This window comes from Nipponia nippon, unplaced genomic scaffold (assembly GCF_047370975.1).
Source record: "Nipponia nippon isolate SJK-2023a ecotype South Korea unplaced genomic scaffold, ASM4737097v1 scaffold_11, whole genome shotgun sequence".
Taxonomy (NCBI): domain Eukaryota; kingdom Metazoa; phylum Chordata; class Aves; order Pelecaniformes; family Threskiornithidae; genus Nipponia; species Nipponia nippon.
The window spans coordinates 23,763,039-23,779,008 of NW_028262302.1; the positions used below are offsets into that span (position 1 = coordinate 23,763,039).

The 15,970-nt window shown below is 42.2% G+C and overlaps 1 protein-coding gene across 5 annotated transcripts in view; it reads right to left on the bottom strand.

The window, feature by feature from the left end:
* The window catches only part of SYNE2 (spectrin repeat containing nuclear envelope protein 2), a 200,212-nt gene that overhangs the window by 35,870 nt on the left and 148,372 nt on the right, over positions 1-15,970 (bottom strand). For all 5 annotated transcript variants that reach the window (XM_087747934.1, XM_087747933.1, XM_087747931.1 and 2 more), the window contains 11 exons: positions 15,100-15,233; positions 14,585-14,789; positions 12,396-12,575; positions 10,785-10,913; positions 10,076-10,230; positions 9,582-9,729; positions 8,262-8,356; positions 6,653-6,887; positions 5,045-5,239; positions 4,142-4,267; positions 2,036-2,191 (listed from right to left, as the gene is read on the bottom strand). In XM_087747934.1, coding sequence (XP_087604060.1) covers positions 2,036-2,191; positions 4,142-4,267; positions 5,045-5,239; positions 6,653-6,887; positions 8,262-8,356; positions 9,582-9,729; positions 10,076-10,230; positions 10,785-10,913; positions 12,396-12,575; positions 14,585-14,789; positions 15,100-15,233 — 1,758 coding nt within the window. The remainder of the gene's footprint in view (positions 1-2,035; positions 2,192-4,141; positions 4,268-5,044; positions 5,240-6,652; positions 6,888-8,261; positions 8,357-9,581; positions 9,730-10,075; positions 10,231-10,784; positions 10,914-12,395; positions 12,576-14,584; positions 14,790-15,099; positions 15,234-15,970) is intronic.

The window sequence follows — 15,970 nt, forward strand, 5'->3', positions numbered from 1 at the left end:
GAAGAATGAGACAAAAAATCCCAGACAAGCTTCTGGGAACATGAGCTCTTCAAGCCAGGCCTTGCTTTGAGCACTTTCTCCTTGGACCTGCTGCTCCGGGATACCAGCTCCAGTTTTGCATCCACGGCGTGATACAGGAGCAATGTGGGCATTCCCAAGGGAGGCTAAAAGAATATCAAGGCCCAGGCATCCAACCCGTATACTAGCATTCATTAGGACAGGATACTCACTGATATGAACAGTTAAATCTTTGACCTACATGTACCTTGCAAGGGCTGCTATGTGAACGCTAATCTCTTTGAGTGCATCTGCTCACTATGTGTGTTTGTGCCCCTGCCCAGTCCGGCAGGGGCATCTGGCTGCCCCGCTCCCGCGGCCGTGACAGCTGCAGCCGCGTCTCGCTCTTCAAGGCTTTCACCTCTCTGCATTTATACTGCAGATTTGTCTTCACACAATACATCTTGACTCCTCTAATTTGTTAGCCAAAACAAAGCAGCCACACTAGCAGCAGAACCGATCAAGGCTGCTTTCCTACCCTCATGTCCAGCGCTGAGCATCAGTGCAGGCTCTCCGGAGGCTCATTAGGGCTGTGTAAACATTTCAGTATGTCCCTCCACTGCAGCACTGAATAGATTCCTCCCACGACAGATTTTTGTGTGCCTAACACACTCAAATTAATGTCACCCCTTTCTTCTCTCCAAGATAGACTGAACTAAACGTTGCTCCCTCAGGAAATTAAAATAGAAATTTTGAATAAAATCTGAACTTAAATTACTTCAGGGAATTGCTACTTGGATAGACTGTAGTGGGGTACATACAAAAGATAGCTTAATTCTCAGGGCTGTTCACCACAGTTGAAACAGCAGGCATCAGCAGTTCACCAAAACAGGAAAAACAACAAAGTTGTCTCATTTATAGGCTTAACTACAGATTTCCATTAGGAAAATGGTTCGGGCATTTTGATTTAAAAATAATGGCCTCTATTTGTCAGGAGGGGGGAGGGTGTCTCTGGCATTATTTTCAGAGTTCAGAAACAATAAAAGAGAAAACATTGGTTGTAAATTAACCATACAGTTTAAGGCAAAGATACTAAATTCTTCTTTCCCGTTGCAATGCAAAAACCAAACCCAAATAACTGTTTCATCACAACAAAGTTTGTGAAATAAGCATAGCTGTTCATTACTCTGGCAATATTCTCACCAAGATTGCTTTACCGTTGCCTGAGTAAGGTTTAGACACGAAATACTAACTTGCTTCAATACTTTTTTACAAACTGTAAAATAAAAGCTATTGACTTGTGAGTAAAGAGAGGCAAGAGTTTGGCTTGCTGACATGTAGAGACATCCAGAGTAACTTAAGACCCCGAAGTATTTTACTTCTTCCAATCCTGTTAACAGGGCAAAGTAAACACACATTCAAACTGCATAATAACCTAATGAATCAAGTTCATGTGACTTTGCTGGTAAATGTTCCCCAGCAATTTTACATGCAACACTAAATTAAGTGTAATGCAGCAACAAGCCACAAAGAATGCAAATGTTTCACAGTATTTTACTGGTACAGAAAAGACAAGTCGGTTCTTCATGTGTTTGAACCCAAGGAGTCAGTATTTAAACACATTTAAGTTTTCTTTATCAACTCTCCTGGCGTTTTTTTTTAACATCAAATTGTGGAGACCTCCCCTTCCCTCCCCTGCTTCATGCCCTCAGGCAATTCCTGTGTTTCTCCCTCTCCCCGCCCCCGCCCTGCCTTTGGCAGCCCAGAACAAAGCCACCTATTTCAGTAAACAGCTGCATTTCAGCTCTGTGCAGTGCAGGCACTCGCTACTTTGCAAAAAATCTCTCAGCAGTCAGTGCTCAGGAAACAAAGAGCAAACTTCAGCCCTGGTCAGCTGCACCAGGGGAAGTCCCATCCCCACCCAAGTCTGCAAAAGGGAGCAAAAGGGAGAGAAATCCGCTTGCTAACCCGCTCCCCCTTTTCTGCCAGGCCCTCTGAATATCCCGCTATAAAACCCCAGAGGAGGTGGAAGACTTACTCGCAAGCAGAGCTCTTCCCACTGCCTGTGCAAATGTTCAACTTGCTCCTTGAGCACCATCATGTCCTCGGTGAGGATGCAGTGAGCCAGCTCCACCTTCATGGCCCGCAGCTCCTTCATGTTGTGGGCCCAGTCCGCCAGCGACTGCTCCAGCTCCTGCATGGAAACGCACCCAGAACAAGCCTTGGCACTGAGCTCCTCTGGTTTCCAAACCTGCTCGTTAATCCCCTGCCCGGCCTGTGGGGGAGGAGAGGAGGGGAATGTGCAGCCGTGGTGCAGCGCTCTCCGGCTGGGCTGGACGGGGTCCCCGGGTGTCGGGCTGGGGGCCTGACCCGGCGCCCCCCGGAGCCCCGGCCAGAGCTGCCCCCGCTGCACCCAGCGGTGCCGAAAGGCTGCCGGGCCCCCTCCGGCTCCCCATGCTCCAGGGCAGCGTTCGGGGTTTCACGTCCAGGAGGGAACATGCCCGCTTCTTTGGGTTTTCCTTTTTATTTTGGCCAAGCTGCTTTCCACCTGCATTTGTTCCAGTTTCAGGTTATTTATTTAAATGCTAAAAAATCTGGTTTCCTTCTCTAATGAAGGATTTCCCAGGGACTTCATCAGATTTGTCAGAAATGTGGTGCTTTTAAACTGCTCATTCACAGAAACACGCTCTCTCTTCTGCTTCGTTCCCCTGATTCCCCGTTCCCTTTATAACGAGGTTATGCATTTCCTTTTCAGGGTTCAAAATGCCACCCAAAAAGCGGAGACACCACTGCACGCAGCTGGGAAACACAACACTCCGCACACGAGGTACTAGGTCCCGTTTTGCAAGGTGGTTGCTGGGAAGTGTCACCGGCTCCTCTAACAAAAAAAGCTCTTACAAAGGATCCAATTTGCCTCATTTTAAAGGGGAAAAAAATTGTGTTAGTACCAGAAGTGTGCTGGTTCCAAGCCCTGTGAACATTTTCACGGGTCTTTTGATCCAGTCACTTATCTAAATGATAAAAAAAAAAAAAAAAAATCTGATCTGCTTCAACACTGGAGGAAAAAAACCAAACAAACCTGAGACTAAAATGTACCTGAGCTCACAAAAAATTACTCCCTACAGATGTACACAGATGCATTTATATACCTTAACAAGGGTCGAATCCCTGCATTAATGGAGCTAATGATGGAATTTCATGGGACTTCGCTAGCCTTGTATAAGGTTCAGGCCTGAGAGGAAAACAGCTTTATTCCATAGAAGAGTGAAATGCAGGGAGAGGAAAGGAGGTCCTTTCTCCCCCATGCTATTTTGGTCCTTTATTTTATTATACTGTGACACCCAAGAGCAGCAACTGCACTGGCACTGTCTGACCCTGCGGCTGAATTTCTCTTTCTGGAATAAGAGGCAGGAGCTGTGTGCTGCCATCGCACAAATAATTCAGGGCTACAGCAAGACTGCTGCCGTGGGAAAGGCAGCCAGCACTCACAAAGAAGATTTCAGACAGCTGATAATGAGTTCAAAGCCTTGGCTCGTTAATAAGCTTATTTGTTCCCACTACATAGGTCAACAATTCACTTCATAAAGGGATGACGAAAGACTGACCAGTCCAGACAAAATGTCTCCTATGCCTTGGAAATGCTTTCCTTGCAATTTAATTTTTGTGGTGCACTATGGGCTGCAAGGGCTTTTGCCACTCCCTTACTCTTAATTTTCCTTCTCTTTAATTATTCTCAGATCCCACAGGTGTGCATGGTGCTTTGCAGACTTACAAGGTCTCTCGCCTGAGGAGCTCCCTGTCCAAAATGGATTGGAAAACAAAAAGGGAGATTCAGCCATTAGAGGAGCAGCCAATTGAGCTGAGACCAGGGAGTTTTTTCCCTTTTGTCTGAGAAATTGCTCATTTTATAAATTCAGACCGTGGAAAGGGAGCAGGAGCAGGAAAAAAAAATCCAAACAGTAATAAGATTACTCTTGTAATCTTTTTGGTCAGCTGGACTTTGCAGATTGGCAGCAATCAGGATGGTATAAAGGAGAGAAATTCAGTGTCACTGAAGAGCAGGTAAGAGGGAAAACTGATTTTACAGGGATCAGGTGTTGTGCAAAGACTACATCTATTTAAATAAAATGTGGCTGTTCAATACCTTGATGTGTTCCTTGGCTTTGTAGAGCTCTTCATGTTCAACTGGAAGTGGATCTTTTACTTTCTCCTTTAGCTCTTGCAGCCTGCCTTCTAATTCCTTGATTTGCTTTTCACAGCAGTCCCACCTCTGCTCAAGGAGATCCAAGGAAGTTATAAAAGGTGAAGATACTTTCTCACAACATACTGAACCATATGGATATGTTACAAAATAGCTTCTTTAACCCACCGAAGGAAATAATCATGTGCTCTGGTTATTTGAATTTTCTTTTTGATACATAACGCCACCCACAAGAATTTGGTGCATGGATTTACAGAACTTGAAACCTCTCTTGTATTTAAGGTTTGCCTTACAGAGCATTTCTGCTCATTTTGTGTTGTCCAAACCGAGAAGCTTTAAGCATAGTTTTTGGGCTGGGGATCGTATCGATGACGGTGTTCAATTTTAAGACACACCTATGTGCTGTCTAGCCATGAAAGCAAATTCATTGCTCTAAGGAAATAAATATGACCTACCATTCTGTTTAGAGGTGCAACAACAGGAGGAGCAACAAGACATGCTAACTCCCTCTAAGCTAAATTTTAGCTCAGGCTTTGCAGCCCAAAGCAGGAGAGAGCTCCAGGCCACGGGGAGCATGAGACCAATCAGAGTGGGAACATCCATTGTAACAACAAATAGATGCCAACTCCATTTTCCTTTGGAGAATCGGGACCACAGTTTTAGCTTCCCACATGCCCTGGTGGCACGTGACAGGCACTTCCCTCAAAGCCCCTCGGCAGCGAGCAGCAGCTCAGCATTTGAGCCTTGTTACAGAGCTCAGCCCTGGGGACGGTGGGGCAGGGAAGCTCTCAAGACCCAACGCCAGAGAAGCAGGTGCTGCTCCTCCCTGGGGAGGGCATCATCTACCTGTAGGGTGCTGCTGAGCTGCATCTTCTTCTTCTCCAGCTGGGCCTGAGTGTCCCCCCAACTCTGCTGTAACTGGCTGAGCTCCTCCTGCAGAACAGCGTTGGTCTCGGGATCAGAGACAGTGCGCAACTTCTCCCCGACATCGATGATTAAGGAGTACATGGCTTGCCACCTCTGAAGAATCACTGCCTTACTCTTTAAAAGAAAAAAAAGTAATTTTAAGTTTCTAAGCTGTTCTTAGCAAGCTTTAGAAGCGCACTCCTGGCATTTCACTTGGGAAGAAGTGAAGACTCACGAAGGGAGTTACAAGGCATTAGTTTGTTCACATTCATGAAAAAGTAATGAATAGATCTCCTCCTGTCTGCTTTTTTAATTTCAGAAAATTCAGATTCTTTCTGATCTCCTGATCTATAAAACTCTACAATGGCTTTTCACAGACTGAATCTATAGAGTGAAAGTGCAGCAGTTACAAAAAGATGGAAATTCAGTTGTATGAGTTCTTCAGAATAAAGAAACAGTTTAAGTTCTGCTAGCAGCTCTAGCATCAACAGCTATCACAATTTTTTCAGAGATAACAGCTCTGTTAATCATGACATACTCCAAGTGAAGTAAGACATCAATAATAATTTGCCTACAACACAAGCAGATATGATCATTGTTTCTTTCTGTAAAACAAGACCAGGAGGGAAGGGCAATTTGGAGTAGGAGGGAGAAGACTTTCTGGCTTTTCTCACTAAGGAAAAGCATGAGCACTAACTTGTGAAGTCTACTGAAAACCATCTTTACACAGGAGGTAAAAATAAAGATGAAATAAACAGGGCAAGCACCAAATGGAATACTGGTAATGTGTTAATCCATCAACATTAGGTGTGTGGGAACACAATAAATCTTGGACCATGCAAATAGCATTCAATAATGTATTTTTGAAAGGTTTTAGATTGCCTTAAGCAACCATCAGGTTCACTGCTTGTTTTACTTTCGTATAAAACAAAGAGGTGCATAATTAAATGGAAAACCAAGATACCCAAAATTAACAAAGGAAAATATTTTTTTCCACTGCACGTAAAACGCAGAACTCACTGCCCTGAAGAACTGCTGCCCAGGTCTGTGCATCCTGGAGTGGTGGCTCCACGTACAGACTCCCTTGCAAGTGCTTTATCCTCGGCTCCCGGCACCTCCTGCCCATCCCTGCGCAGACAGGACCCACGTGGCCTGTCTTGCCGCATATGGGCCTGCTTCCTTCAGGAAAACTGCAAGGCCTGCATTCAGCAGCCATGTCAATAAGGTGCATACAGACCTAGAGGGTACCTGCTGACCAGGGTTCCTGCCTCATCTCCCTGGCACCCTGCATTTCCATGTTCATATCAGTAATGTTTTTAAAGCACACAAGGCTACTAAATGACAATGTTGACCAGGAAGTTTCCTACTATAATGAGCCTTTCACACTGTCGCTGTTTTCTCATCTGTGCTCAGCTTTAAGAAAAAGTGTCAGCAATTGTTTTTCCCCCAAATCCATGTGATTTTAAAGCTTTTTACCTTACTGGACAGAAGTTGTTTCGGTCTGAGAAAAAACACAGGTTTTAGATTTATGAGAAATAAATACAGTACCTTGAAATAATGAATTAGATTTCTAAGCTGGTAAAGGCTATAGCAGTCCTGGCTCTTCACAGCTATGAGGAAGCCATTTGTATCAGCAAGAAATCTGCTGAGACTCCGCAGTGAACTCCTGAAGAGCTGCCACTGGCTCACGAGTCCATCGATATCTTTCTTCCTCTGCTGAACCATCCGGATAACATTCTGCCACTGCTCTTTCAGCAACGTGAGCTTGGAAATAAACTCTGTTCTGAAGATGACAAGTGTTGAGTGTTAATACATTTTGACCTCAAAGCTGCATTTTACAATAATGGTGATGGATTTCCATTTGCAATATTGTATTCCAGTTACAATACCCAACTATGCAAAAAGCTCTGTGCAGCCCTAAGCTCAGCCCTGCTCTCTGTATTCCATCTTTTAAGCAATCCAAAAAAGACTTTTGCATGATACAAGAACGGATAATACAAGTCATTCTTGCTGTTGTGGTATGGGAACATATATAGTACAGCAATCACAGAAACAATATGCACTGAACACTTCTCTGAAGAAGGAGGTCAATGCAAGTGAGACAAGATCTCTGATGATGCTGCAAAATTGAATCTGTGCTTTTACCAGGCCGTAGGCGGGAGTTCAGCCATCACTGTATCCTACAGCAGTGGCACCTAATTGCAAAGTGAAAAGGCTCTGTGTTGTTATTGAACCCATTCAAGTACTTTTTTGGCCTTTCCTGCAACATGGTTAGATGATCCAGCAGATCTAGCTGGAGTGGTTAAGACAACACCCATCTATCAATTCTGCTCCTCTGCAGGAGGCCATGGCCCCCAGATTAGCTCTTATACAAACACCTGTGTTTGCACGGCTAGCTTCAACACAAAAATCCAGCAGCTTTGCTTAGTTTAGCCCTACCTTCCCTGGCATTTTTAAGCCAAGCTATGGACTTCATACTGAAGTGGCCGAGGCAAGCATGCACACTGTCCTGCCAGCTCTCTGGGAGCAGCAAGCTCTGGCAGAGAGGGGTAATGTCTTCACAGCAGAAATGCCTGAGGCAGTTGAACCTCTGCTCACAAATATTACTTGCTGATTCTCACTCTACATTGATTAAGAGAAAAGTATAAGACCATTCTGATAAAAACCAGGTTTAGCTACCATGTTTTTGATTGCGTGGCCGATGACTCAATACCCTATCATGTGTGCCAGGGGCAACATGGATAGTCTCACACCTCTGCACTTTAAAAAGTAGAGACGTCTAGGAAGAGAGAAAGGATCCTTCATATGCAGCATCCTCATCACCCTCTGCAGGAAGGCAGCTTCTCAACCACAGTTACAGTTTCAACAACTGCAGTGTAGCAGTAGACAAGGAAGCCTCCTGTCCAGGCACAATTATTTTTGTTAGGCAGGACATCCAGTTACTATCTAAAATGCAGTCTGGCCAGGGCACCTGTGTTTCATTCTTATTGCACCTCCTCACACTTCTGCAAAATGTGCCAGGGGGCTATTTAAAGAGTGAACCCAGTCAAGAATTTGGGTTTATGTCCTCATGAGAGCAAAGATTCAATACCACTCCAAGAAAGAGAGCATATTCACTGAATTACCAATTTCTTAGGGAGAAAACCAAATAGATTACCTTTTCTCTGCTTCTTCAGATTCCAAAAACAGTAGAACTTTTGCTATGATAGAATTAAATGTCTGCTGATTTATGGAAATCTCAGTTTGCAGCATCTGAAAATACCAGGAGAACAGCAGTTTTAACTCTTTACTGAACAACTTTTGCTATGAAAGCTGGTTCTGCTCCTCTAGAGTGACAGCATTTATTTAGTTTTAGATGCTGAAAGCTCTAATATTTTCAACTGCTAGTGTCACATGCATCCTAAAAAATTCCACACTTTTTGGATACCAGGGGGAATTTGCACATATGTGATAGCAGAACCCACCAGGAGCTGTATCTTACCAGTAATCTGAAGCCTAAAGTTTGCTGGAGTCATGAATGAGAAACACAATCTAGACAGAAACCCATAGAAAAACTATAAAAAAGCTACATATAAGGGTGAATTTACTCTTTATCACAATGAGCAAAAGTTTATTGTATAAATAATTTCATTGCAATGAAATAATTGGAGAGGTCTAAGTAAAAGAGAGAAAATAACTTTCTGTGGACCCTAATAAATATCACTAACATGCAGAGATTTGATACCCCGTGGAATTAGCAGCACTACTTTGGGTAGTGTGAAGCTGTGGTCCACTGCGGCAGCACAAAGCTCACCCTAACAGTTCATGCTGTTTAGCATTTACCACATGGGGTTTTCTTCTGTATTTTGGTTGTCTTTCCATCCTCCCGCCCCTAGGACAAAGTCTACAGATAGACACTTTGCTTAGAATTGCATCCACATGCTACTGGTAGCATGCAGTGAACCTTCTCCTCTGAATGGATACTGTCATACATGTGTGAAGCACTCTCTCTCTATAACAAATAGCAAGTGCTTAGAAAAATGCCAGTGAAACAGATTTCCACCAAAATCTAACAAGTGGTCAAAATGGAAATATGCTGTGAAAACATTTGATTTTAAATGCAGTTCTTCCAGAAACTGGTAAGGTTCCTGCCAGATCTACAGCAAACTGCCTAGCTAGTTGCCACAGGCTTCAGCACTGTAGGACAGGCAGACAGGCAAGTAACCTCTGGGTTGGAGAAATCCAGGACTTCCATGACGCAACACTTGAGGACACACTCCTAAAGGTGTGATCCCTGCAAAAAGGGATCCATCCATTTTGAAAAAGGATTTTCACATTTCAAAGTTTTCCTCTGAATAAATACAAGGCCACGTTTCAAGAATGAAATGTTCTGTAAAACTCTGCCCAGATCTAATTTCAAAAGGTATGGTATTTTCTAGTGATTTCCCCCCACCTTCACCATTCAAGAAGATGCTTCCATTTTTAGAGTTAGCTTTACCTCATAAACTCTCTGTTGCTCCTGCAGTTCTTCAAACCGTCCTGGAATATTTGTTTTTAAGGCCTCTTTCATTTTTTCTAGGAATTTCATCCAGTTTTCACATTTCTGAAAGAATTTCTTTTCATCATTTTGAGTTCCCTCAAGCACACTGTAAAACAAAAGAAATCATCATAAACTATTGTGTTGGTGGTTGTTTTTCTGGATATGTTTGCATACAGTCTAACGTGGTGGTTAGTAATACTAACATAGTAGGGTTTTGCTTGGCACTTTGCTACATTATTCACCTACGAACATCCAGATTTTTGCTTCAAGTGACTTGGAATACAAATAGCCACTGAATCATCTGGAGTAAGTTGAAAGGGCAGGAATTAAACTCTGAAAGCCCCTGAGAAAGCTGAGAACAGATTGCAAGACTTCCCATGCTTTAACTTGGTTTTGATTTTCCTCACAGAAGAGGAAATGGTTAGTAGTGATTTTTTGTTTGCATTTCAGACCTGTAGCGTTCCAGAGCAGCTGCTGTTTTCTGACTCCACTGCCGAGTCAGGCTCTGCATTTTCTTCAAGGTGAAGTCACTGAGTGGCACCTTAATGCTTGCTTCATTCAAACTCTCTATGCTTGGAGAAAGTGCAGCAAGCTCCAGTGTGTGATTCTGAAAGTAAAAAAATAAATGAATTGCAAAAAATACTGCCTTTCTTTCATTTCAAAGAAATACAGAAGCCTCTTCTGTAGGAAGCATCTGAATGTTATGCATCCAAAATGCTAACCCAAAACCCCACAACATTTCTGTGTTAACTTCAAAGAACATAGGAAACAAAAAAGTCACAATTCCCTTACACAGGGCCCACTTTTCCAACAGTACTGAACAGATACTCAGGAGCTGGTACTTGCAGATTTACTTTGTACCCTACATTGAGGGCAATAGGGTAGCTCCAGAGCAAAGCTGGGGAAAAAGATCTCCCATCAACCCCAAATCTATGTAACTATTCTCCCCTCCATGCAGGCATTTGTCTGGCAATGCCTATCTAGAGTTTTCATGAACTTAAATCATTGCTCTTTGTGTTTTGGATGAGATTATAGTTACTCTGATGGAAGTGTTATAACTACGATATTTAGGACACAAAGAGTTTCTTGAAATAAGCAAGAGCTGCTATTCTACGGACACTTAAAGCCTGAGTATGCATGTACTTGGGAATCCAAACATACCATAAGCAATTCTGAGTTGTCTGTTTCTCCCTCTAGACAGAGACTATCAAAGGCATCTGTGCAATTCTTGACATGACCTTCCAGCGTTTCAAGGCAGTTCTCGAAATCCTCCAGTTGTGAAAGATTGAACTAGGGTGAATATTGCATATTTATGTTAATTATGATTTGATATACATATTCAGTATACAAAAAGGAGCAGTAAGCAGTATCATCAGGAAAATGAACAGATGTTAAATACAAATTCCAATGTATTTATAACTCACTAACTGAATTTTTTCAGTTTTTGCACTGGATAAGGGGAAAATTTAAGCCAAAGCAGAGAGCCAGAAGCTGAATCTCTAAATCCCAAGAGATTCAAATATATATGGAAGGAACAGGGGCATCTGCAATATCTTTTTGTAGCTTTGGGCTGTTTGATTTATTCTGAAATTGGAAAGCCAAAATTTAGTTTATCAGAGGGAAAAAACTTGTGAAAATGAGCTTCCTTTGAGCTACACATAGGGCCTGCTCCCATGGGCCTACAGCCAAGGCTGTGCAGATTACATGAGCTCTGTGGAGAGAAATAACTAGGGCTGGAATTCAAGTTTTTTATTCATTACGTTGGCTTCTTTGGGTCAGGGAGAAGAGCACTGGGGAAGCTTTTTCTTTCTTGCAAGAATTAAGCTCCACATCTCTAAGAACACTGAAACAGCAACATTTTTATAAGGAATGAATGGCAAGAATTGGTGTGGGAAGAGAGACAGTTCTGTGGTAATCTACAGAGCTACACCAGAGAAAATGACTATCCAGAAATGAAATTTATCATGGAGCGAGAAGTTCACAGGGAATATGAGAAATCTGTTATCTCCACAAAGAGATCTGGCTTCCAGCCATTGAACTGTGCTGGTAGATGAAGTCATAAATAGGGCTGGCTGAAAATTTCTTGATGAATTTGGGTTTACTTTAGAACAGAACAATTCATTGAAACCAGACTTTTTCACAGGAACAGACTAGTTTTACACCAGTAAATGTAAATGTAAAGCAGTACATTTGCTTGGAAGTTTTCTCAGGAACACCCGCACAGAGGGGAAGTCAATCCCACAACAATCCTGTGAGCAGAGCATCATACGGAGAAACCTGGATCCAGGTCCCTCCCTGCTCTGCCTGAACAGGGATGTGAATGTGGTCTTCAAAAGTACATCAAATGACCAGGTTTCTGTTTGATTTTAGGCACATTGTGTGCACTGTTGTCAAAGCAAACTGAAACCCTTAGTTTTTTTCCAAGGTGGAGCTGAGAAAGTTTACAACTTACTTTGAAGTTCATAGAATAAAAATACGTTTCCTAACCTCTAATCATCTGAGGGTCCTGTACTGCTTGACTGTAATAGGTCCACTTACAAAGGCTTGTTAGAGCAACACGAGCAGGTAAGAAAGGTGAAACCCTTCCTTCATCTGTGCCTCTGACTTCATGTATTATTTCTTTACATAGTTGATCATACTGTCAAGTTTTATTTTACTGAAATTTCATTTCAGTTCAAGAACTACAGGGCTCTAGTGAAGAAGGTAGCTCACACAGGGCTCTAGTGAAGAAGTTACCTCACACTGACAGCTAATTTAATATTCAAAAAATACCTCAAATTCATCTAACTTCCTCTGCAACATCTTTTCCAAATAGCATGCTTTCTGGAGCGGCTGCAGCTTCTCCAACAGAATGGCTTGTGCAGCTGTCCCAGCCTGCTGTTTTATCCCATCAGCCAGCAAAGAAACCTGGGTACGGCATCCTGTTATGTTTTGAAGGCCATGCTGTAAATTCTGATGAGAGAAGGGGAAAGAAAAAAAAGTCAGCAAATGAATCAGATCGTCATTCATGTGCCACTTTCATTTAGTATCTTTTGTTGCTGTAACTAAGCTCTTTTTGTTGATCTCCTCTGGGAGCCAAATTCAGCTATGGTGAAAGCTTCAGTCTTTTACTCGGAGGATAATGGGAATCGCATCCATTGACTCTAGTGCTGGGAAAGGCACAGTTCAAAGTTCAATGGAACACCAGTGACTCCAGGCAGTGGGATACTACTGCTACAGAGGACATCAAGGAGAGAAATCAGAATATTCCTCTCTACAGAATGGATTTACACTAGCAGATGGACAAACTGGCCCATGCTGCAGATGAGAAATGCTATTATGTTACAAACATACCACTACTTTGGATCCCTTAGTGACTGGGGACTATGGTTTTGGTTTTATTTGTTCCCCTTTACTACAGAAATGATGCTATAAAATTAAACTCTGAAGGCAGTACAAGAACAAAGGGAGTAATTTTATACTCGTTCAATGTACTCCATTTATTTTTTTTTGACCTGGACAACTGTCATTTACTTTTAGCCATGAAACCCCCTGAAATTTGCCACTGTATATTGTCTTTTCTGTGAGTAATGAACAAAGACTTCTAATTGATAGCAAAGAGCAGACATGTTTCCCTAAAAAGCAAAATGGCTCTTAGTTCCTGACCCCTGTCTTTGGAATGGATCATATTGTAAACTGCCACTTCAGCCATTTAGTAAATAACCCATTTTGATTTCTTACTCTCTATAGAGGACTTTATTTTTATTTATTGTGGTGACAGAGTTCCATAAAACAATAATCTTTCCTAAAATATATAGAGAGGAAACTTTTCCTAATATTTATAGAGAAAAAGATTAGAGAGATTAAAATACCATTTTGCAATGCACATGTATTTTCAAATACACGTATCTCATGTGCCACATCACTGATTTCCATTCTTCTAAGTCACCACTTTCAAAAAAATACAATAAATTCCGTGTGTCCTACCCACATATACCAGGACAGGATCTACGGTGCTAATGGCACTCTAGTGGCCATGCCTTGCTTAGTAGGTGCAAAACTCTTCCCAAAAATTTCCAGAAAATGTGATGCCTTTTTGCTGACATATTGATGAATTTATGTCACAGCCATTAATAGATCAGAAGAAAGTTAAAATGTTTTGGTCAAGGCTTTGCTGCTCTCAGTTGTTTCTGACACAGGAAGAAATATTTGAGTCCTCTTTCCCATAATGTAAAGTTTCTTAATTGGCCACATGCAAAATGGAGTACTTTGGACTTCTTCCAATATGTGGCTAGAGGTTCATCAAGCATGATGAATCATTGCTCTGTCCTGAAATAAGGATTATTATATTTCTTTATTGCAGTCTGAAGAAACCAAAAATGTCAGAACCTAATGACAGCTTTGCTGCCTGAGAGAGTCAAATGTACCCTGTGGTCTCAGCATGAGATCTCATTTGCCTAAAGTCAGAAGCATTTAGAATAATCTAATGAGCTGAGAAATCTGTGAACTTATCATACCAGGCCAAAAAAAGTACCAAACCCAAATAAAATCAATTTGAAGACTGTAGAAGACCTCAGGATGGTCCTGTGTTCTGGAAAACTGGTCTTTTTTCCCCAGCTATTGTTCTAATAGATATTATCTCTCCTGCCAAGCAGTGCCCCATATAGTAAATAATTTTTGGTTCAATGATTCCATCCAACACAGGCCTGATTCTTTGTATAGAGTGGAAAGGGGCAGAGACGGAATATGATCGCTCCCTTCTGCTCTCTTCTCATCCTATGCTAACTCTAGTTTGGTTTGGTCTCAGGATCTTGTCAAGTATTTAAAGGAAATAAAAAGGTGCCTGTTAACAGAAAAAAACCACAGATTTTGTTTTCCACTGACTGGTTTTGGGGGAGGAGGGGGGAAGACGGTGTTCTTTTGATTTGTTTCTCAAAAATAAATCCAGATTTGTACCAGGCAGCAGAAACATATTCATGCACCTTTATATCCTGTATCCTCTGCTTCAGGGTTTCTGTTGTGTTATCCTCGGGCATGTGAGCATCCAAGAGCTGAGTGCACTGCTCTTTGTGCTGTTGTAATTGGGCTGCTGCCTCAGTGCATGAAGTATCAAAGGGCTCCAAAAGCTGCAGGGTCGCTTGCGCTGCCTGCAGTTGATCTGTGATGTCTTCATTTACTGAGTTCCACCTGCCAACATATCAAAAGATAAGAGCATTTTCCTAGTAGATTCTCCTCCACAATATGATTTGGTGTAGGATTCCTGTGGGAGTTTGTTTGCATTCATACCCACGTTACTGAAAGCCCACTGACACAGCACTGTTTTGTGCTCTGTGATCCATCGCAAAAAAGGTAGTATCAGCTACTCCTCACACAGGTACCCTTAGACAGGTGAGTCGTATTTATACAGAGATTTAATAATCTGACAGATGCTCAAGTCCTGCCTCAGCAACTTTTTTTTTTAAATACTAATAACTGGAGGTCTTTTTTGCAAGCTTACCTAGTGTGTGCCTCCGTGCACTTCTGTTCAATAACCTCTGCAAAGGAGGGGGAGCAGTTCTTCTTCAGGTTACTGGCAGCAGCCTGGAGCTTGGCCCAACTTTCTTCGCTGTTCTCCAGTTCATCTTGAAGAGACTGCAAAATGGATTATTGCAATTAGTTGTGGAGATAAACAACCTATGTATAGCTTCCCCTACAGATTACTAGGGATAGGGTAGCAATAATGCCACACGTTTGCAGCACAGATTAAAATGTTTGTGAAAAATGTAACATCTGATGCTAAAAATTAGGAATCTAAAGAAGAGGTGAAATGGGGTCCAAGTTAAAAAAATCATTCAGGAGGCCTATTTTAAACCAAAGTCATTTATTTGCTTTTAAAGAAACAGCTCATTTAACAAACCCACAGCCTTGAACTGATTAAATTAATTCACTGGAAACCAAAAATGTTTTTATTTTAAGCCACTGTTTCAGCAAAATTTCTACTGGCAGTAGCTGGCTTGACAACTCCTGTCCCCACCTGCATGTTCCCTCTCCTGATAGAGGCAATGGCAGAACCCTGCCATGGATCGTATCTGTGAACTGATCCAGATTAAAAATAAAGAGGGCGATGGAAGGAAGGAGGTAAGAAGGTACCCAGTTCCTTCCATTTATTACGTGTTCCCAGGTGAGGGTGGAAAGCGCTTACGCAGGCTTTACTGCAGAGAGACGAACCCGGGATTCACAGCCTCAGTCTGTCCCGCACAACTTCTGATATAACTTAAAAATAAACCAAAAGAAGCCTTATTTACACCAAAACAGGGAGTGTTTATACAGACTTTCAACATTTGTTTAAAGCCAGGTAAGGGGATTTTAGCCTTATCTGTAAAATGTTC